Genomic DNA, 23,485 nt, shown 5'->3' with positions numbered 1-23,485 from the left:
AAGTACCTGTTTGTTCACTAGCAGGCCAAAGTGATATGTATATGTTTTGTTTGGATTTTATGTTTTTCTATTATTTGTAAGTTTATTTCATTGTACACAGTTTGTCTCACCAGTTCTACGGCGTGTCTGTGGTGTAAAAGCCATGCCCAGTAAACATCAGTGCAAAGAACTCGTGTCTCCGATTTGTGAACAAACCGGCATAAGTCGATTGACCGATTTTTTATTATTATTATTATTTTTTATTTTTTTATTTTTTTACTTGCTCCAGTGAACTCAACACACTTCACGACACGCAGCAGTTGAAATTTACTATAAACAAAGAGAATTACATTTTTTTTTTAGTTTTGTATTCAACCAAACCAAATAGCTTTTACGGGTGCTGGAATTCAGCGGCATAACTCTACAATATTTGTTTTTGCATTGCACGATTACTGCCAAACATCTTTGAGACGGTCCACTAGGCGAGCAGGAAATGTAAATGCCTGTTAAAGTGCATTTGATATTCTCTAGTATTTGATTTGTTTGTGTGCAAGGACAATATGTTGCCCTACAGTGCCATCTAGTGGCGTTTCTGCATTTGTTAAAATGCGCACACTTCAACGTCTTCTTCTTCTGTTTTGTAACGTCGGACTTCCGGTTTGCTTCTCTTCAGATTGTGTGCTCGTATGTCGACAGAGAAACGGTAAAATATTATCCAAGTACACGAGATGTACAGAACTTTCTTTATTTGTTGTTGTTGTTTTTATTAGGATAGAATTGATTTGTGATTTACCTCGTCGTTTTGTATTGTTCTTAGCTCCAATTGGAGACGTGTGTACGAAGCTAAGACAAGCTAGCTGATGGTGGAACTTTTCACTAGCGCCCTTGGAGTGCGGAATGAGGTATGGAAATACAAAATTTGTTATTTTGATGACATGTTTAAAATGAATGTCTTTCTTTTGCTTATGAGTAAAACTCCATGTTATTAGGTAGAAGAAATATTTTCTTTGTATGGGTTTGGCAGAATACGTAAACATTTTTGTTGTATTTCTTAATTCATACTTGTAATTAGGTAAATGAATTATTTATTTATTTATTTATTAGGTAAATCATGTAAACATGATTAATGTATGACTTATTTGTGAAACTACAATGCAAATATTGTACTGTTTATTCTCTAGTTTTCACAGTGCAGAACAATGAAAGCACTAAAGATTATTGACACCCTTTCGAAACTGCGTCTTCGTTTAAAAATCCAAGGGGCCGCTATAGAAAAAAAGAAGAGAACGGAGGATGTCAAAAAATATGTGCCAGCTTTTCTAAATATGCAAAGAACAAACTATTTACAATAAATCATAATACAATTTCTCTTCAAACTGTAGTGAATAAAAAATAGTTCAGTTTTAAAGAAGCAAAACTAGTTGAATCCACTTTCTGCTCATGAAGATACTAAATTAACCATCCTCAAAATGGTCGGCTTGCTACAGTTTGCTTTTGCTTTGATACTGAAAACCCCAATTTTTTTCTTTACAATATCTTCAATGCCGCCCCACTAGTCTAAACACATTAATATTAATATTGCGTTTGTGGAATATGAGTTAAGCAGCAAAATCCACCAATTTTTATCTATCACAGGGGGCGGCCATTTTGCCACTTGCTGTGGAATGAAAATGACATCACAGCTGCTTGGAGCTCAATCACGGCTTAGTTTCAGAAAACAGCTTAAGGTACATGTAGTTATTAGTACTTTACGCTATTTGTCTCTTTTGGAAGACTACAGTACATGTTGTTAGTTAGGATAAACTGTGTACTAGTTGACAACAATGTGCTACTAGTACTCCCAGTGACAAAATTGTACTACAGTGGTTAACATCTAGCCTCACTGGTAACTACACGTTTCGTCAATATCCAGTGGGACAACTACTACAACTAGTGTTGTCCCACTGGATATTGACGAAACGCTTAAATGTGACATTAATGTACTCTGAGCCCTTCTACTCCGTTACAATTGGTTAAAAGTTGAGTACAACTCCACTAGAGGGAGTAGAGTGCTGTGGCGGGAGCTTTCAGGGATGAGCACTAAACTCAGCGATGGTCATCAAAGATTGATGGACTCCTTCAAGCTTCATTGTCAAGGCAGTAAAAACATGAACGCTGCTGAATTAGCCCGCATTGCTCCGGCACGCACTTAGAGTCGCAAATATTGCTCGGCACATTTTCTTCCCCTGCTGTTGCCAGCACTGTGGAAGCACAATGTTGAGCTTCATAGTGCAACGTATGAATATGAATCAAGTAGTAAAGTTCAGACACGCTGTACTGACCTAGCATCTCTAGTATACGGTGGAGTTTAAAAAGAAAGCAGCAACATTTATTGACACAAACCCTACAGAAATATGGTATTGTCTCATGTTATTCACATTATTTTTATGTACACAGATGTATTATCATATAAAGGGCACAAACTCAGCCCATCCGTGGCTTCAATCCAACAAGTCCTGAGGGCAGGAAGAATTATGAACTCAAATTATAAAGACATGAGGAAGTACTAAGATATTCATAAGAAACTGGAGCAGGTTGCGATGAAGTGCTCCAAAAGGAGCAGCGGGGATGGAGGAAGAGTACGGCGGTATGTTGTCGTTTCTGCTTTTAATTAATGACAAATAGACACTGCGGTATTTGAATAGATGAAGTGAAATTTCCAGCGGATGGGGCCAATGGTCTCATGAGTCCATTCTCACCCAGAGGGCTCATTATTATCAGCGTAGAGGGCTTGATGTAGGCAGACGCTCATATGAGAGCCGTCTGAAGGCATTACCTCACACGCACACGCACAGAGAGTGAATGATTGGGGGGGTCTGGGCGGGCTGTTAAACATGACCACGAGGCAGGCCTGTATACGGGGTGTGTGTACACCATCATTTTTCTCAGATTTTACACGCACTCACCCACCTACTAACACACACACATACGGGCGCAGATGCACCCTGACACATGACAAATCTCATATGCTATTTACAGGAGGTCTATTAGTGTCTTGGGTCGACTAATTACTCAAATGTAGGATGCAAGAATGGACGCATAACTGTAGGCAATAGTTTAGTGGTATGTGTGTGTGCGATATTAGACAAGTTTGCTATTAGACAAGGCTATGACCTGACATAAGGCTTTTCCCTTCACATTGAACAGGAAGTCCTCCTAGACATTCTTTACAATATGTTCTACGCAGCCCCACTAGTTTAAACACGCTATTCTGATTAATATTGCGTTTGTGGAATATGAATTAAGCAGCAAAATCCACATATTTTTATCACATCTCAGGGAGCGGCCATTTTGCCACGTGCTGTCGACCGAAAATGACATCGTAGTTGCTCAGGGCTCAGTTTGCGAACGTCACAAGACCAAATTCATAAAACAGTTGAGTGGTGATTGGTCATTACCCGAGCAATTATGATATCATTTCGAGATGGGAAACGTTCCACAAATGCAATATTCATCAGCTGTTTACACTTGTGGGCACATAGAACATATCGTAAAGAACATTTTGGGGTTGACTTAACACTTCGGACGACACTTTAACATACAGTGGTGCCTTGCTTGCACGCTCTAATCTAAACAATTGTATCTCAATTCATTGAAATAAAAAAAACCTTGGCGAACTGGGGACAGTATAATACAGACATACAAATATTCAAGCAGATGTCTCAGCTCTCCAGTAAGACACAATATTACTTGATTATTGCAAAATATGTCTATTTTTAGATAATAAACCTTTGTGTTTGTGTTCGTGTTCAAATATATGTTGCAACACCAATGCTATTTGTTAGCCCATCTATTATGCTTTTCTTATGTGTTAGCATTAAGCTAGCAGACTCCAATGCAAAGTCTTGTGGTTGTTTCAAATATACAACATGAAATTCTCTTTGTTTTACATGTAGTTTGACAGTAAACTTCATTAGGAGCGACTTAAAACAGTTTGAAGCCTACATTTTGAGACAAAAAAAAAGAAGCAAATATTAAATGGGATTATGTCTAGAGGTAGGAATATAGCGAATAGCTACTTTACATTGTTGCGAAAATGTTCTCTTTTGCCGTCTAACTCTGAAAAACACTGCCACGGATGACCTCGTCTCCTGGGGTCACAAACAGGGTCTTATATGTTTCTATAAGTTTGTACAGTTCACAAAAAAAGGACGCGCAGCCGCAGAAAACACACAACTTGCTTACATTTCTGTTTTTTTCTTGGTTGTTGGCCAAGTGCAAGTTTGTGTGCATTTTTAAAAAACAATCACTGTTGTTTACGTACAGCCCCCATATCCAAGCCAGCAAAATGTCGTATTAATTCAACAAAGACCCAAGAAAAACAAGCTTTCCAGACATTGCTCATCGTGTGCTGGCAGAGGGTCGTACATTGCGGCGGAACAACACATGCATCGTGCTGTCCCCTTGTTCCTAATGAGCTTTATCGCATTGGTCCCGCTTGACTTGTCCTGTTAAGTGGCACACATATATCCATATGTTCCACATGAGCAGGCAAGAGGGGACGCGCTGGGTGGCGGAGACGCTTTCTCAGTTACATCGCGCTGTTTTGAACGGCAACAGCCAGCAGCGAGAGCCAGTCAGCTCCGCTCTGCATCTCCGCCGCGGTAACGTGTGGCGAGGAGTGCGTCGACGCCAATCGCTCGTGAGCGCTGACGACAGGGTCCATTTGTTCGTGATGTTAAAGGAGTTAAGAAGTCACATTGGAGACGGCGGCAAATTGTGAAGCGGGACGCCGCTTCTTCTCCGGCTCTAGAGGGCCGGGTTCCATTCAGTGGATCTATTAAGAGGTGTTTGTAATTCTTGTTACCTCCTGAAAAGATTACAAACAGCTCAGTATGATAAAGTAAAGTGAACCACTGCATATTCACAGTATTTTATAAGAATCTGTACTCCGTTATTCACTGAAAACTCAGCTATTTGCTGTTGTTGCGTTTAAGACAAAGCAATGAAATTCTTTGGTGCCATCTTGTGGAATCTTGATGTTATTTGGGTTTGATTTGTACTTTTTTTTTTTTTTGTCGGTTTTGATGCAGCGACCGAGTAGACTACTTTGTTACAATTTGCCTGTATTCCCCAACATTTGTGTGTAAATGCCAAAAGGTGAGTTTAATGATGTAATACTTGTTTGTGTGACACTCTAGTGCACATATTTGCCTATGTGTATGTGACGTCACGTCAGGGTGTCCAAGTGTTTAATTTAGGCTAGTGTGACAGCTAGTAGCTAATATTAATGAGCCTCAAGTAAAGGTTATTTCTATTGAGATCATTTCATGAGTACAGTTTATGTAACATGGGCAAATTATTGTGTACATTCGACACATGACAATGTTTTATGGTGCTCTCAGTTTTACGTGGTATTAGAACTTGGAAGTCAACCCTGCAAGACAGAATCAATGGAGACCCAATGGACATGCTTTTGTTTTGTTTATTTGTACATAACGGAGTATTTTTTCAACGTGGAAAAACAAAACAAAAACAAGCCGTTACTGTGTGCCACTTCTCAACAATGTAAGCCATTAATGTAAATGTGGTGCTTGGAAACAATGAAACAAAAACAAAAAAGGGGGTGTGGGGGTGGGGGAAGAGACAATTTTGGCATTTTAAACAGATAAACAAATAAATAGAATTAAAATCTTTCATGGGCTAAACTACATAAAACAAGCTATTATGTGCAAAAGACACTGCTGTTAAAACATCACTGTATTAACTTCATACAAGAGAAACAGTTTAAACATTAAAAACATTTTTCCCCCCAATTCACAATGCTTGACCAGAGCTAAAAACGTAAATAAATAGTTCTGTTCTTTAAACTGCAGCGTCACATTGTTGTTATCAAAACATTACCCATGAAAGCACTGCATTCAGCTTTGAGCACTTGTAAGGCGAAAATGGCAGTGGGAAGGCACCATCAACTGGACGAACGTCCTCTTCCTGCTCCTGAATGTCAGAAACAACGATAAGTTGCAACGCTTTGACCTGTTAGTGTTGTGGTAGGACCGACTTTTGATCAACAAGTCCTCCAACTTGTTGGTCAACTGCAGTGATGGTTCTTTAAACCAACATTCCGACATGGACAGCTGGTCAAACAAGACTCTTGAGATTCTGTCATACAACAATTCCACCTCGTACACAAACACGCACACGTGACAAGTCGACGTGACGCTCAAAGCTCGTCATGGTTGCGGGTGAGGTCCTCTCCGTAGTTGGTGGCTTGACTTCCTACAAACATGTTCCAATTCTCCAGGACTTCTTCTTTGGTCAACATCTGGTCCTGAAAAATAATGCCAAATACTGTTACGGACTAATGCTACTGCAATCGCAAGCGCCGCACTCTAGAAATAGGTCGCTTGCACATCGTAATGCATCATGGGAATTTTTTCTTCGGGCGCCATATTGGGTGTCCGCCGGTTCACAAGGTACACTCGCGAGTTACACGGTAGAGCTTATCAACCTGATGTCATTTTCGCAGTATTTTCACGATTTACCGGAAGATCAAAAACAACGATACAGGCAGAAGGTGTCTCTGTGTGGCGGGATTGATCCTAATTACGTCCTGACCAAGGGTGATTTTTTTTTTTGATGGAGAAAGCTTGCTGGCCAAATGTGACGTCTCTGGACATCTTTCCTTACCTCGTGTTGACAACATGCTCCATAACACGCCAACAAATCCCTGGAGGCTTACAATTATTTTGTAAGCGGGTGGATACAGAGTGTAAACTTTAACATCGCATCAGAAGAAACGGTTGCTGTTGCACGTAAGTAAACCACATGGTGTTGGTAATTCTGCACACAAAAATGTTGATTTGTTCTCAGGCTTCCTGTTATTGTGTTTACATGCACAGCTGGGTTTACCTGATGTGGTTTTTCTAATAATTTTATAACAGGCAAATATGGCAGAGCGTATAAGAATAAAAAGTAACTATGCACAGCCTCCCCGTGGCTTAATTAAATTTAATGCTACCCTTTCACTAGTTACATGTTACTTAATCAACTTATTCTAAATGGTTAAGGTTAACCACTCAGAGGACGTATTTTTAGTTTCAGTTTCCAGTACAATAAAACGTGTTCATGGTAACTACTGAGCATACTGACAGCTTTTCTTATGATCTCACGGTTAAGGAGGCTGTCACAACACCCAATTTCTGTCTGGTGCCGGATGGCAACAATTCCCATCACTTGTCACGACAACACCAATATTATTACCAGGTATGTATGGCTTTACTTTTTGTAGTTTATTTAATGCTAGGTTTCATATTTTCATTACAATGTTTGTAATATTTTCAGATTCAGGCACAGATGAGTTTAACTGGACGGGACTTCTGCGACTTTGTGGTGTGGACAAAGTGTGATTGAGCGAGTCCACCCAGATCGCTCGTTTTGGCCAGCTGGAAAAGCCAGTTTGTTTGTTTTTTCCAAAATCCCCTCCTTACCTGAACTGCTCGGGAGAGCATTTACTAGATCAGCAGTGGACTTCCAGTGTTCCTGCTCAGCCGCTGTCACCTACCACTTGCTCATGTACTTCAAAGATGCGGAATAAAGTAGTTTTTTGTGCTGCAGCAGATTGTAAAATAAAATGATATCACTTGAAGTGTGCCAATCTAGACTGCCAAAAGGACAGTGGTTTTGTGACAAGTGTGAAACAAGGATTATTGGGAAAACTAACACAGTACTGGTACTTGTCTTACATTAAACAAATTTAAAAGAGAGCAACTTTTTCCTCTGTACATAGTATAATGAAAGTCATTGCGTACCCCATCAACATTACATCATACCGTCATCTCAGGATGGTAGGCACCTGTGCTAAAATAAACTACATTAATTAACAGTTCAATTTTATCCCTGAATTTACTACATCTAATCATTATTCACTTCATTTTTTGTGCTTTTAGAAATAATAAAGATTTATGCCATTACTTTAAGAGGGACCATATTGCACATTGAGTCAAATCCTGTCATTTGTATTATGTATAGCTTTGTAAACAAACCCAACAATAGAATTTGTATAAACGCTGCCTTTATTAGCTCCAAACAAACAGTCGCATGTTGTCCTCCTCCAATGCTTTGATGCTCGCCTTCGTTTCCATCATGTCATTGGCAATCAAGTCGGTGTGGCATGAGATCCCTAAAGAAATAATAAAAAAAGATCACAAAAAAATACGGTACCAGTAATAGGTTTAATATAGTACAGTAGTATAGTTTTTTTTGTCAGTGTAAAAGAAATGTACACATTTTGTTGAATTTTTTAATGTATGAACATTGCTACAGGCAAATACTTATTTCTATAAACACTTCCAAATGCCTCTAAAATATAAGGTGCATGTACACACACAAACATAAACACATACATTCACTCATGCATACAATATATCATGTAATGAATTCTGAGTGGCATACCAGAGTCAATGATGTCAGCAGTACTTGAGGGTACAGGTTACTGGAGCCATCTGGCTGCATAACTGCAACAATCTCTGCCACTTCAAGTCGCCTTTTCTTTGCTTGTCTCTCCTGTGCACGTTCATATCTTGGCACCGACTGGGCTGAGACATAGATGTAACTTGGGACCCAACTTTAATGTTGGAGCTCAGTCGGGATGATTGGACAGAAAAACGGGCGCAGGGCGACCTGTTAAAATAAACAAATATATAAACAAATAAAATATGGAAAGACTGGTTATTTTGCCGCAGTAGGGTGGCCGTGAATAAGTTCTTTAGCATGATGTGTAGGCTACCGAATAAGTTCTTTAGCATGATGTGTAGGCTACCGGGGGTCTGTTTACTTGCATCACCCCCTTCTGTCTCTTTTTTCCAAGTTTACATTTTGCCACCAAAAAACATGTTATCGGCATTAAGAGCCCAAGACTAATCAATCCAATTTCAGCAGTAAACACTTTGCACTGGCACTACTTGGGTGAAAATGTTCGATGTTAGCTTTCGGCTAACGTCCGCTAGCCAGCTTGTATTACCGAACTTACTTGCTCATGAATCCAAAACATAAGCAACTTGCCCATATATGCGCGGTCGAAACGTTATTAATCCTCATGCATTACATTAAATAAAGGTAAATAATCTTACCGCTCACAAAGTGATCGCTGCACACACGAGCCCAAAGTAACGACTTCCCTCCGGAGTCCGCACTCCTCTGTCTCCAGGCCCTGGTTCCTAATTATTTTCGGAATTCGGCAGAAAGGCCGACCATTTTCCCCCTGGGCTTTGTTCGAACAGCCAACGATGCAGCAACAATGTACCATTTTAAACGCAGACAACAAACGTGATAGATACGTGTTAGACCGAATCGCTACGTAAATGGAGGCCACCCAGCATGGCGACTACGAGAAATCCGAGGCGGAAGTGACGACACGTGCAAGCGACCTATAAGTTGGGGTGAGCCGAAAGATGGCCGCACTTAAAATCACTTAAAATGCAGACGAACAGATTAGTCCCTAATTTGCTGACACCCATGTCACTCAGCAGGGCAGGCCCCGCCTTTGAAAGCCATACACACTCAAAGTCATAGACACTAAAGTGGCACATAGGCAAAAAAAATTATAAAAATCATACCCGCGCCTCACATTTGATTACTGCTGGCCATTTATATATTCAAGGAATTGAGGCAAAATGTGGTTCTGTATTGATTATGTTTGAACTAGTTTGAACCTGACACCAGCTACGGACCGTTGAGTGAGCTCAACAGAGGCATTATTGTGCTCAGTACAGCACTGGCATAGAAAGAGGAATTCAGTGCATTTCAGGAGATTCTCCAACCTCAATAATGATCATAAATATGTACATTCTTTTCCCTCATTTGTATCAAAATTGTGGGTGCAGAAGTTGTACCTTGTCCTGATCCGACTCGTAGACCAGGTGTCGCGCCTCAGCCTGGGCGTGGTCGTAGTTTTGCGGCATAATCCACTGGCGGATTTCCTCCCGATCCATTTTGCCGTCTTTGTTCAAGTCTCTGAAGTCGGAGAACTGATCCCTCTCGGTTTTGAGCCAGTCTGGCTCCGGCCCGCCGTCCTCGTGAGCAAACATGTCGGCTGAAAGCAGAAAAAATAAATAAATAAATAAATCCTTTGCTATGAATATGACCTTCCAATTCAAATATGATACAATAAGCTCTAACTGAAACACTTTTCTTTCAATTGATTCCACACAAACCTGCTTTTAGTCCCAATTTACTGCTCAAACTCACCAACGTACTCGTCCTCGTCCACGTGCCCGTCGTCGTTCTTGTCAATGTCCTCCAGCGTTTCCTGCATCGGGCACAACGAACGAGGTGATGTCACCAACGAGGGTCAACAGCAGCCGGAACTTCCACTTTGACTAATAAAGGCAGAAACGGGTTGCCCTGGGCAGTGCGACTCAGCACGAGAGTCACTTTACAGCTGGGCTGGCACACTGACACGACAATTACAAGACACTCTGCTGATGTGGACCAACACATTGAAAGCATGGAGCCAAACACTTAAAGCCCCGCTAGAAGTCTTTGTTCGCTGTGAGACTTTACATGTGCTGTAAAAACATATTTAAGGTGCAATGTACGCACTCCTCTACACGTGCGATACCCTCACAGATGCAGATCTTTCTGTAGGCGAGATGCCCTCACTGAACCCTGATGAATATTTAAAAGACGTGTAGAATACAGCAGAATAATTATATACAAGCTCCATCAATATTGTAAACTCAATCCGAAAGGTTGCATGCCAAATTGATGCTTTTCCTTAGCCGCCGTGGTGTTTTATATTGTTTGTTCGCATTAAGCTAAGTAAGCAGACGAAGCAAAGCTATGTGGCGGTTTTCAATCGACGGCAAATTCTCTTTTGTTTGATGTTTAGCTTGACGGTAAACAAACAAAATAGGCTATTAATGTGGCGTTTTGTTTTTAAACTCAACTTCAAAATTCAAGAGCGTACGCCATCATTTAATCCTACATTTGACACTAAACTGCCGAATGACCGGCTGCAACCAAGCAAGCCTCTCTCGAGCGTTTCGTGTTGCATCATCAGTGACTTCACGTGTGAAAGAAGGTGTGAAAACAGAGTAGTCTGTCCCAACAGCGGATCACATGACTACTGGAACAACCTGACCACTTATTAGCTTCATTTGGTCCGATCGGAGAGATGCCGACGGCTGAGCAGTTGCTTAGTGCCGTTCGGTGACATAAAAAAAATGAGACTTGAATTATTAACTCTGTCAAATGGATAGTACAACTTTTATGAACCCGGCGGCATGGTGCCTTGCAGCGAAACATTTCCCGCGCAACTGCTCCGTGAGGCCAAATTCATATTTAAAGATCGAGTGTTAAATGGGACTGCCAGTACATCCCTCTGGACACGCTTCCAAAAAAAAAAATAATAATATATACACAAAGTATCATTTGAAGGGCAGCCTTCAAATTTGATTTGAATTCTACATATTTAATCACAGCATCCCATTATGATGGGAACCTGCGAGGTGCTCATGGGAAGGCTGACCTGCACCACAATCTCCTTCATGTGGTCGAACTCCTCGGGGTGCAGGAAGGCTGTGAACTCTTCCCGGTCAGCCGCATGGTCCCCGTTCACATCAGCCGTTTTGAACCTCCTCTCGTCACGGGGGAGCATCTTCTTGAAGCTGAACTGGTCGGTCGTATCGTCAAACTCTTCTGGATTGGCTGAGTACACACACACACAAAAAGTTTTTCCATGCGTCATGTTACGACGCACGTCTACCTACACAAAACTGCCAAAACGTGACTTTTTTTTTTTTTTTTCTCGCCTACCGAGGTAGTATCCATAGGTGGCTTGCTTGTATTCTTCCCACGAGATCTTGTCGTCTTTGTTGAGGTCATAATCACCCCAGACCTTGGCCACGTTCTCATACACGTAACGCTTCTGCACACGTTTGATCCACGCTTTTAGCTCATCGGCGGTGATGAGGCCGTTGGCGTCGCTGTCGATCCGCTCCACTATTTTACTGCAAAGAGAATTTACAAGTTACCATGCCGACCCGAGAACATCCTGACCAAGGACTGTGGGAAACATAGGAGAGCAGATGGAATATAGCCCTGGGAGTGTTGTTATAAGTTGTGTTTGTCTGTGTTGTTGCTTGGTGTATGTTAAATTAGCATCATTTGAAGCCCGCTAATGACAGCCAGCCTTATATGTTAGCATTATGATAGCTGACTTTGGTTATCAAATGATTTAGTTGAACATTTTGCTGGGAGGTTTTTCTGTACTTTACTACATGAGAGGAGACTCTGGAGTGGGAGGGGCAGGAGCCCAATTTAAGCTAAGTATTCTTAGACTCCAGTTGCCACGTTGTGATGTACCGGGGGTCCTCCCACTCTCGCAGAGATCCCTTTTAGCCACGTAAGAGCCGACAAAACATAAAAAGAAACTATTTCATGCATTTCAGTGAAGAAAGCACTGCTGTCTTGTGACTGACAATTGGAGTCCAAAACATCACCGGCCCCAATAATGCTTCTTTAATGATGATCCATAATTCAAATCAAGTCATTAGGTGTGTGGGAATACGCCGGCGGCATGTTAATCAAGTTTTCTCATCCGCTGGCATGCATTGCACATATTTGTCGTGCACTTGAGCTTTGTTAGTAAATATTAATGAACAGTTACACGCAACGCACTTGTTCAGCTGGGGAAAGTGTAGACTCGAAGAGTGAGTGTGCGGTGATTTACAACAAACACGCTCACGCACGGTGGCTCCACTTTGGCGGAGGGTGTGAAACGGGAAAGGCATCCTGACTTACCCGAGCCTGTCTTTGCTCTCCTCCGGGGTGAGCTGATCGAACGTCCTGGCCCCCTCCTTGCCCAGGAAGGCCTCGTGGTCGTATTGGAAGCTGCTGTTGTCTTCTTGAGTTCTCTCGTTCAGGTTGGTTTCGTGAATGACTCGCTCTTTCTTCGCGGTGGGCTTCCCGTGTGCCGAGGCGATCCACAGCAGCAGCGCGCATACCAAGCTCAATACCTCCATCATTCAGCAAACAGCACGGCCTTTTGTCACTACAACTTCGCCTGTCCGCAGTGCTTCTAAATTGTCTTTCTTTTAACGACACATGTGCATTAAACTACTTAAAATATGGCACGATGAGCACGGAGGAAACCGATCCGCAAAGCTCCAACGGCTTTAAGTTTTAAGTATTTACGCAATCGGTTTGCCTGTACTGTGGAGGGGACAAAACCAGGCGGTGACTTCCGGTCTACTCCTAACTAGCCAATGAGAGCGTAGCTTTAAGAGTGGCTCACCCTCGCCTCTCTATAACCACGCACGTTATTGGTTAGGGGAACGAGAGAGGAATTTCGGCGCCACGTTGCAAGCTAGCTGCGGCACAAAAGGATGTGGCTGCTTGTTGAGAATAGATGTGGAGTGTTGTTTTTTCTTCCCTCATCAGCATCAGGCAGTGAAAAGCAAAATATGTCTGTGTTTAATGTATCAAAGATAATCTATGTTCGTTAAAATGTTGAGCCTCCAAAAGTCCATCACACAGGCACTTAGTAACAACAAAAACCTACTAAACTTACACAAACAACATTATCAGAGCATAATTAAATTTCCTGTCTTCTTGCCTTTAACTGGCACAGCAGCCAATCATCTTGAAGCAGCACATAATTTCGTTTGCCTAATAGCAAAGTTGCCAAAGTCATAAACTTTTCCCGAACACATGAAAAAAAAAAAAAAAAAAACACGGTAATCATGACCTAGAAGAATGAAAGGCTACACAGACAAAGACAATTATTTGCAAGCACTTTGGTAGTTTATTATTATCATCATACTATCAATCATACTATTAAGCTACCAATATTTCATTGTACAAAGCAATTTTCAAACTATTTAGTTGAAACTTTAATTTGACAGAAGCGCATTATAGTAATTCAAAACAAAATAAACCTAAAGCCTCCGTTGAAAAAAACAAACAAAAACAAATTAGCTCCCCCCAACACAGAACCTTCTTGCAGAAATCCAATTTAGAAGACAAACATTGTACATGTAAGAAAATGATGAATCAAGATGCTCTTTGCAAATGGCATGTTTGCCTGCTTGACCATCAAAAATAATGTTTTTGATCCACAAACACTTTTTGGGGGTCTTTACTACTTTATTGTGGATAAACGACCCAACAGTGTAGGTGGTCCATATTTGTTAACTCTCATTTTGTGGTACATTTTCAGTTAGTCTCAGAACAAGTTTGCTTGGACAGTGGGTGTGACCATATCTACTCGTAGAAGAATCACATTACTCATCGACATATCAACATGCTGTAATGTGGAAGAGCAGAGTCTGTAGCCTCCAAACAACTTGCTGACACTGCCATGCCTAATCCTCCATCGTGGGCAGGAGAAACATGTATTTTGCCATTCGACATTAGCATAATAAGCCAGCACATGGCACATTGCTGTTTTGCATAAACAGTACACCCTAGTTTATAAAAGGGCCCCGAGGCTAACTAGGCTCTTTATTCAATTAATGAATACTTCATGTATTTAAATTAGTCCTGCCTGGTCAATTCAAATTAGTGTGTCATCAGACATGAACAAACACAAAAGTGTGCGTGTGCATGTGTGCGTTTCACTTCTGTTGTGAGATGCATCCTTGAAATTTACAGTGGAACCTCCAAAATTAAAAGCCTCCAAAGTTGAACTAATTGGAGTTTAAACAAAATATTGTGGGTGAGAAGGCCTCATTAGTTAAACAAAATCTAATGTAAACCATTTGAGACTTAAGATCAGTTGAGTACCTAAAGTAAAAATAAAATAAAATAAAAAAAGGGGGGGTTATACAGTTGGTATCTGTGGTTCTCCCAACAAACGTTTTACACCAAGAACCTCCCTAAAAAAATACTTGGCTGAAGTATGACCAACATTTACTTGTTAATACAGTAGTTAATAGGCGTGTGTTAATAAAATAAAATAAAATATATAGTTGTCTTCCTAAAATGTATTATTTGTATTTTTTTTTAATCTTATCATAAACCACTGTGGGTGGACTTAAATAATGTTGCAATTAATATGTGCTGCATGCGTATTTTTTTTTTTAATTTCAAAGTGTTGAAATTCAAAGTTCAATTCAACCAACTGCACTGGATTAAAAAAATAATTTAAATCACTGACTGTAACGTGATTCACAATTCAGGACGTTTCAGATCAGTGATTATTTCACACTAAAAACAACCTGCGTACCACACACTTGTACCAGACTTTGAGAACTACCTTTGCAACATCCATCCATCCATCCATCCATCCATCCATCCATCCATCCATCCATCCATCCATCCATCCATCCATCCATCCATCCATCCATTTTCTTAACCGCTTGCTCCTCACAAGGGTCACAGGGGGTGCTGAAGCCAATCAAAGCTGGCTTATGGGCAGTAGGCAGGGCACACCCTGAACTGGTTGCCAGCCAATCGCAGGGCACACAGAGACAGACAACCATCCACAATCACAAGCACACCTAGGGACAATTCGGAGCGCCCAATTAACCTGCCATGCATGTCTTTGGAATGTGGGCGGAGACCGGAGTACCCGGAGAAGACCCACATAGGCACGGGGAGAACATGCAAACTCCATCCAGGAAGGCCGGAACCTGGACTCAAACCATATACAGTGGTTAATTTCTATTTCGACATATTTTTGAGCTAGGAGCAAATTAATCAACTTTGTCTTGTTTGCCATAGATAATCTTTTTTTCTTTTCTTTCTCAATTGGGAAAAAACAAAAAACAAACTTGGACAACTTGACAGTCAATGGATGACACGAAACATCTATTTGACTGGACCATAACAAAAATAATTCAAATGCAATTTATACAGCAAAGACTATATTATATTTTATCATATTACCATATTACTATACTATATTAATATAATTATTTTTTATTGATATTCAACATGATGATTCATTATAGCCCCAAAGCACATGAAAGCCCAGCTTCAAACTTTAGCTGTGGGGTTACCTTTTATGGATTTTAAAGCAAGTTTGTGAGTTAGCATCGATGTCAAACAACAGTAACATTGCCCGAAACAACTTTAAAATGTTGCAAGGAGGAAGTAGAAGAGTGGCTTTCAGCATGAATATTTCACTGTAGGAAAGCACGGGCGAGGGGGGGTGTGCAGCTACAGGGATGTTCAGTTAACCATGACATTACACACACTCTCTGCAGAAGGCATTTGGTTAATGTAATTAAGAAAACCCTATGGTGGGCGACACACAGCATTAGTGTCCAGGATGTACACTTCTGTTTGGCCTTCTCCTGGCCCACGCTCACAACCACATATTGGAGATTCTATTAATTTAATTTACTAATCATCGTTTACGCTTCACGAGCTGCAGAGTTCCTTTAAACACTGGGGATTTTATCCGAATATGCGATTATTATAGCTGCATAAATAACTGAGATTTATGGCTGTGGATGTGATTGAAGTCAGAATACATTGTAAATTTGTGGTAGCCAAAATGTTTTAATTAGCTGCTTATGTGTCATTTCTACATTAATACACCTCTAGACAATTAGTTGGAACCAATTCAGTGCTGTTTTTAGTATATCATGAAGTCACAATTGTCTTGATTGTTCCTTTTAAAAAGCTTCATCCCATTTACTATAGTTAATGATTTCATCTATTGTTTAAATCTTAATAAAACTGATATATATTTTTTTAAATCAAGCTACTGCCAATTTACTAAATTAATCATTACAGTTACTCATTAGTGTTGTTGAAGGACAGAAGAACATATAACGCAGGTACAACTTTTACTGCGAGCTAACATTAGCTAACATTTTCCTAGCTAGATAACTACAACAAAATAGCAAAACAACTGATAAGGATGGACAGAAGATACAATGTAGGGCTAATTTTTATTTTTATTTTTTTTACCCCGAGCTAACATTAGCTAGCATTTACCTAGCTACTTTAGCAGTTAAGTTATGTAACGATAACTACAACAAAATAGCAAAACAACCAATAAGGATGGACAGAAGAGGGCTAATTTTGAATTTTTACTGCTAGCTAACATTAGCTAGCATTTTCCTAGCTACTTTAGCGGTTAAGTTGTGTAATGATAACTAAAACAATATAGCACAACAACCGATAAGGATGGACAGAAGATACAATGCAGGGACAATTTTTAATTTTTACAGCAAGGTAGCCTTAGCTAGCTTTTTCCTAGCTACTTTAGCGGTTAATTTATGTAACTATAACTAAAACAAGATAGCTAAACAACCAATATGGATGGACAGAAGATACAATGCAGGGACAATTTTGATTTTTGATTTTTGTGGTCAAATTGTGAAGTGCACGGAATCATGCCATGGCATTCATTTAAGAGGTTCCACTGTAATTTCTGTGACTTTATCTGTGATCATCGTATTTGCAACAACTGCATTTTATTTCACCACTGTTCTGAGCATTTGGGTCTTCTTTTCAGCCTTCTCTACAAATTGGCAGTGTGTTCTTTGGATGCATCCTCTTCCTGCACTTTTGATGGTCTGCCAAAGAATGTTTATTTGACTGAACAATAACAGCAAATATATGTCTCTCATCACACAATTACCCCTCCGCCATTTGCCCCCTCCCCACCACTGGGACTTTTCATAGTTCTAATAACTCACCACCCCCACTATTCTAGATAGATTAATAAACTTCTCATTGCTGCCACGGAGGAGAAAAGAAACCTTTGCTCCGTTTAATGACAACTGTAAAGTGGAGGCAATCATGGGATGCCTCCCGTGACATTTCCCCCGGTTCCTGTTCGCTCCACTTATCTCAGACAAATGGCCGTGCCAGGGCCGCTATCGAGATGAAGCGTTTTCCCCGAGTCATTACGTCTGTCACTGGGGCCATTTCCATATTGAAAAATCTAAAACAATAAATGACACCCAGGCCTTTAATAACTGTGAGGGAATCATATTTGGAAAATTGCATTGAAGCAATAACCTTTTCTCGCTGTAATTAGATGACAGAGGGGTCCTGGTTTTAATTAAGTCAGCAATTTATAGTCGCGCGGCCATACCTCAGTGTGCTGATTAGTATAGGAGGGATCACAGAACAGCGTTGGCTCCATTGGTGAAGATTTGATCTAGTAATTACTGCGTTTCTGGCAAAGTCCGCGCCAAGCCTCCGAGCCGAGGCTTGCGTGTCGATGCGAAGCGTGGCCCTTGCCGTCGTTACTCACGCTGCAAATATGTGGCGAGCAAGTGTCTGTCTGAATAGGTCTTCAAAGGGGGGTCATCAACGGCGGACATAATGTTTGAGGAGGTGTATTAAGGTGGAATTGTCATTGTCAAGCCCCCGTTTGTCAAGCGGTGTGTGTTTGTCGTTTTATGTCTCCTCTTAATTGATACACCCCCCCCCCCCCCCCCCCCCCCCCCGGTCAGTGAATTACGCTAACATTTGCACGAGGGGCCAGAACAGTTAAGGATGCTGTTTTAGTGCCGTGTTAATAAACGTGGCCATTTACTGTCAATTTATGTCCTGACAGGTCGTAATGAAGACCATGAAAAGAAGATTAGCTGGCGCTGTTGTGGTGGACCGTCTGGGGACGGCCGTGACGAGGCTGCGGGGACCGGCGCCTGTCGCGTGAGCTGGCAGCCCTCTGGCGTTCCGCCGCCGTGATTGACATTAATGTTCCGCTTTTTGGGGAGAACGCTGAATTTGTGCTGTATCTTTTGGGAATATGACATTTAGCACGTTGTAAGGATGTGTATCTATAGCCGAAGCTGACAATGGTTCACGGCAGTCCCCCTTGACACGTGATTACTGACATCAAACAGATGCTTGAGGTCCGTGTGGCTAATTTCATTTGCTTGTCTGACTAAGCAGAATAATGTCTTCACAAAAGTCCCTGTTGCATGTTTGGAAGAAAGAATTCCACTGAAGAAAAGGTATGGGACACTATCATAATATAAAGTTCCTGAATCTTGGGGGGAAAAAAATGTAGTAGTAGAAGTAGAAGTAAGTATTTTTCACTGGTTAATAATACGTTGGAACAGATTTGTTAATACGTTAAACGTATTTGCAAATATGATAAAACCTAATTACGTTAAAATGTACTTATATATCATAATATGTTTGAATGTACTTGAAGGCTCAATACTAAAAACAACGGGGTATTGACTTGCACATGCGCATACGACGTGGCATTATGGGAAAAAATGCCAAATAGAAATCATGCACTGCAGACAATAATAAATCATAAAAATAAAAAAAATAAAATAAAATAAAAGGGGGGGGGGGGGATTCCCCAAGTCAATTGACAATTCTGAAAATCTGATATTGCAGTGAAAACCAACGGCGTATTTGTATTGCCTGTGACTAGCATACAAATCAGGGCCAGCAACACAGAAGGGCCAAAACATGATGTATGAAAATTAAACTGCACTAATAAACTAGCCACCAGAGGGTGCTAGAACTGCACAAATTGAAATCAACTTTTTTTTTTTTTTTTTTAAAGATGTGCTGCTTTAGTGTGCTGCAATAGTGTGACATGACGACAACGATATATTGTGGGAGTTTTAATACCACAATATCACGATATTGCTGTTATCACTACATCCCTACTTATTTGTCAAATATATTTGTATAATGTAAGCCAAATGCTAAAAAAAAAAAAATACTTGTGCATACCCAAATCAATACACTGTGGCATTATGGGAAAAAAAGTTTTTAGCAATTAGCCTACAAGTAGGTTTGAATGAATTTGAATTTGTAAATACATTTGAACATACTTGCCAGTCAAAAATGTTTACTCCACATTGTAAATGTTGACTAGCACATTGCATCATTAGCACCCTTGTCATCCTGCATGAATCGTCATGGTCAGCAAACTGCCAAACACAATGTCAAATATGTGTTGAAAAGCTTCCACCTGGTTGTGATCAGAGTGGAAGCGCATGAAGGCCCCCCGCAGGATTTCACCCAATCTGAAATGCAAATCCCAGAGGCCTATTGGGAGAATGAGGTTAATTAATCCCAGAGGACAAACGAGCGAGCAAGGGGCTCCTCAGCCCCCAAGATCTTCCCTCCATAAAGGTCACACGTACTTCACAGTAGGAACGACGCATGTGTTGGCCCTCTGTGAACTTCTCATCTCTCCCCCCTAAACATCCAATTTGATCTCTTCTTTTCAATCAGTGGGACTGCGTGGCAGCCCTCGGACGTGCTAGGACATTAAGCGCTAATGCTAAACGCCGTATATACTCCAGGCTCTGAATCAGGATGAGATCCCGTGACAAGATACCCTCTGAGGCTACAGAGTCTGGTGCTAAACATCCGCAGCAGGCTTTTCATCATTTGTGTTCTGATGCTGTCTTCAGGCCTCTGTGTGTCGTCACTGTGACCTGTGATTTATGGGTCATCCCTCTGCTGGACTTCAGTCTTTTGCTCACACCATTTCAATCACAAAAATTTCAGTAATTAATTGTGATTATGGGCGGCACGGTGGCCGAGTGGTTAGCACGTCTGCCTCCCAGTTCTGAGGACTCCGGTTCGAATCCAGGCTCCGGCCTTCCTGGGTGGAGTTTGCATGTTCTCCCTGTGCCCGCGTGGGTCTTCTCCGGGTGCTCCGGTCTCCTCCCACATTCCAAAGACATGCATGGCAGGTTAATTGGGCGCTCCGAATTGTCCGTAGGTGTGTGTGTGCGTGTGGATGGTTGTTCGTCTCTGTGTGCCCTGCGATTGGCTGGCAACCAGTCCAGGGTGTGCCCCCGCCTACTGCCCAGAGCCAGCTGAGTTATGCGCCAGCACCCCCCGCGACCCTTGTGAGGAATAAGCGGTCAAGAAAATGGATAGATGGATGGATGGAATTGTGATTATTTTAACTAATCACAATTTATCTGTAATTAATTAATCACGATTAATTGCAATTAATCACATTTTTCTACTTCTGCTTGTACATTTGTCTTCATAGCAAATTTGCTGCATTGAAAGCTACTCCCAGTGAAAATGTTGTTACGTAATCATGAATGACAAGCGATGACACGCGTTTCAAAATATAAATGTCAACGTTAAATGCTTCCATGTAGCGTCTGATGTGCGATTCTGGGACGCAGAGACGGTTTTGGCTGCCGAGCGAGTTTCTCCCATGGGTTGCCACGGCTCCTGTCCTCCCCCCGTGTCTCTCTCTCCCTCTGCAGCTGGAGCTAGCAGGGCCAGATGCTACATGGCTGCACCACCCTCTGTCGCCCCTTCCCTCTTCCAGGAGGATGGTGCCCAGAGAGGAGGATGACAAACGCCTCTGCCTCCTCTTACTGACGGATTTGGACGACCTGACTCCAGCCCCGCGCTGTTCCAACCGCCAGCGCAAGATGTTGACTTAATGGAAAAGGGGTTTGGCTGTTGATGGGCCCATATGCGTTTGTGTTGGGGAAATATGGCAGGCCAGCGTGTCTGCGTATATCACTTGTGTGTGTATATCTGGTGCGCTCAATAGCATTTGCGAGTGCGTCCTGTGTGTGTGTGTTTTCACGTAGCCCAGACTGCCGACATCCATCACGCCGTGGCGCGCTGGCAGAGAGCATGGACTCAGACAGCTTCACTAACGCACGGTCAGTTAAATTGCCTGTTAAATTGTCTGAGTCTGTCGCTATCTTAGGTGTAGGTAAAAGAAGAAGAAAAAACGCTGCACTTAATGGCAGAAATTGACAAGTAAATGTCCGTCAAAGAGGTCGAGCGAGGGCAACGTTACAATACAAAACAATGCAAAGGATGATGCATAATATTTAGCTTTATTTCTTGTTGATGACTTCACCCTATTATAATGTCATTCCTCAAAATGAAACACACAAAATTGCAGCATATTCATCACCCGTCACTTTACTCCCGTAATAATTAAAACAATCATTTGAGTGCAGCCCGTGTGACATTTCTCCCTATTCAACCAGATGGAAAATTAAGACTCATTCTTTTAACATTACAGTTAATGGCCGGATTCCCCTCGTGTACCAGCGGAACCACCATTTGAAGGACAGTGCCCCCTGGAAGGCGGGAAGTTAGTCAGCCTCATCTTATTATTAAACACAAGTAATAAGAAGTCTTTAAAGAATTTAAGCCAACCGCAGAATCAGTTTAATTATTATAATTAACACTGGATAGAAGTGTTTAAATCCAATCCAAACATATGTGTAATTACCAGACATAACTTTTTTTTTTTCAACTCCAATCCCCCATTTCTAAAGACAGCAGTCATGTATTATTAATAGTGATTTTGTATAAATGTATCCCAAAATGACTTTATTATTTATGTGGCTCGCCAGTGATTTAAAAAACCTGACACAAGTTCATGTTTACCTCAAAATTATTAGAATTCACTCAAAAGTGCATGCAGAATGTCTGTTATTTATGTGGGATTTATGGGTTAGGATTTTTATTTATTTATTTTTTCAGATGACACTAATGTTTTTTTTTATTTTATTTTTTATTTTATTTAGTTTTTACATTCCCTAATTTCCAGTTCCTTTATAAAGTTAAGATTGTAGCTATATGTAAAAAAAAAAAAAAATGTAATTAATTCATCAAAAAATAAATAAAAAATCAACCTCAATGTTATAATTTAAATCACTACACATACAAGGCAAGGTAATTTTTCTTCTCCCGTTCATAGTGTTTTCGATATCCATTTAGCCGCTAGGGGGCAGAAAAGCTCCATTGCTGGCAACTGACGCAGCGTGCGTTTAGACCAGATAATTGCATCGCTCTCTACCTGATGTTTGAGATGATTTAGCAAAATAAAAGTACAACACTGTACATTAATCCAGTTTTCTGCTTTTAACGACCTGCTAATTAATTAAACACGGGCTTCCAAATTATGACATTAATTAATTAGGTAAACTTTTTTTTTTTTTTTTTTTTTTTTTTTTTTTTTTTTTTTTTGTTATAATAATTCAAGAAACACAAATATCTAACACACTGTATGAACAAATCAACAGAAAGCCACTTGCTCAGCATTTCAGTCCTTTTATGACTGGTTTTCAATTGAACCTGCATACAATGTTTATTTTAAACATGACTTCATTCCGCCTCTATTTCTGCGAGGTTGTCTGTGACAGATCATGAGGTGAATCTTTCCATGATGTGTCGAGGTTAAGGAGCCAAAGTGCAACCTCCTTGGTGGCTGAGCAGGAAGGGAACTTTGCGGGGGTTTCTGGCTTAAACGTCCCCCCATCTGCTCAACCATCTGAAGAAAATCTTTCAAAATGTTACAATCGGGCCAATGTGGTTACACGGCATAGTTTTAATTCATATGTATCATTTGCATACACATTAGCACTGTATGATCTATGGAGGTGGGGGTGGGTGGGTGGGGGGGGGGCATCCAAATATTGTTTGAAGTCATCCTCATGTCTACGGTGGAGTTAGCACCCACATACATAAACATACAAGCAACTTTTCTGCCACAATAGTCTGACGACGTCCTTATGGGGGCCTCATGTCGGACCAGTGCGCAGGAATTACACTAATGCAGGGTGACCGGGGCCCTTTCATG

The 23,485-nt window shown here is 41.0% G+C and overlaps 1 protein-coding gene and 3 long non-coding RNA genes across 4 annotated transcripts; 2 read left to right on the top strand and 2 right to left on the bottom strand.

Annotated features, from left to right (window-relative positions):
- The first annotated feature begins 624 nt into the window (after positions 1–624).
- Positions 625–22,055, top strand: LOC144017049 (uncharacterized). The gene is made up of 4 exons (XR_013283075.1): positions 625–682; positions 797–881; positions 18,485–21,548; positions 21,920–22,055. It is a non-coding gene; the product is annotated as an uncharacterized LOC144017049 (long non-coding RNA).
- On the top strand, positions 4,240–9,384 carry LOC144017980 (uncharacterized). Its single transcript, XR_013283307.1, has 3 exons — positions 4,240–6,773; positions 7,138–7,224; positions 7,303–9,384. It is a non-coding gene; the product is annotated as an uncharacterized LOC144017980 (long non-coding RNA).
- rcn1 (reticulocalbin 1, EF-hand calcium binding domain) lies at positions 5,428–13,218 on the bottom strand. Its single transcript, XM_077520015.1, has 6 exons — positions 12,763–13,218; positions 11,776–11,969; positions 11,489–11,667; positions 10,207–10,267; positions 9,852–10,051; positions 5,428–6,289 (listed from the first exon to the last, which is right to left on the bottom strand). Exons 1-6 carry the CDS (start codon positions 12,984–12,986, stop codon positions 6,182–6,184), a joined length of 966 nt encoding a protein of 321 aa, XP_077376141.1. The 5' UTR covers positions 12,987–13,218; the 3' UTR covers positions 5,428–6,181.
- On the bottom strand, positions 7,998–9,401 carry LOC144017979 (uncharacterized). The gene is made up of 3 exons (XR_013283306.1): positions 9,090–9,401; positions 8,413–8,640; positions 7,998–8,140 (listed from the first exon to the last, which is right to left on the bottom strand). It is a non-coding gene; the product is annotated as an uncharacterized LOC144017979 (long non-coding RNA).
- Positions 22,056–23,485: the final 1,430 nt, after the last annotated feature.

Source organism: Festucalex cinctus, chromosome 4 (genome assembly GCF_051991245.1).
Source record: "Festucalex cinctus isolate MCC-2025b chromosome 4, RoL_Fcin_1.0, whole genome shotgun sequence".
NCBI lineage: Eukaryota > Metazoa > Chordata > Actinopteri > Syngnathiformes > Syngnathidae > Festucalex > Festucalex cinctus.
The sequence above is the reverse complement of the archived record's forward strand: the minus strand, read 5'-3'. Positions and strand labels throughout refer to the sequence as shown.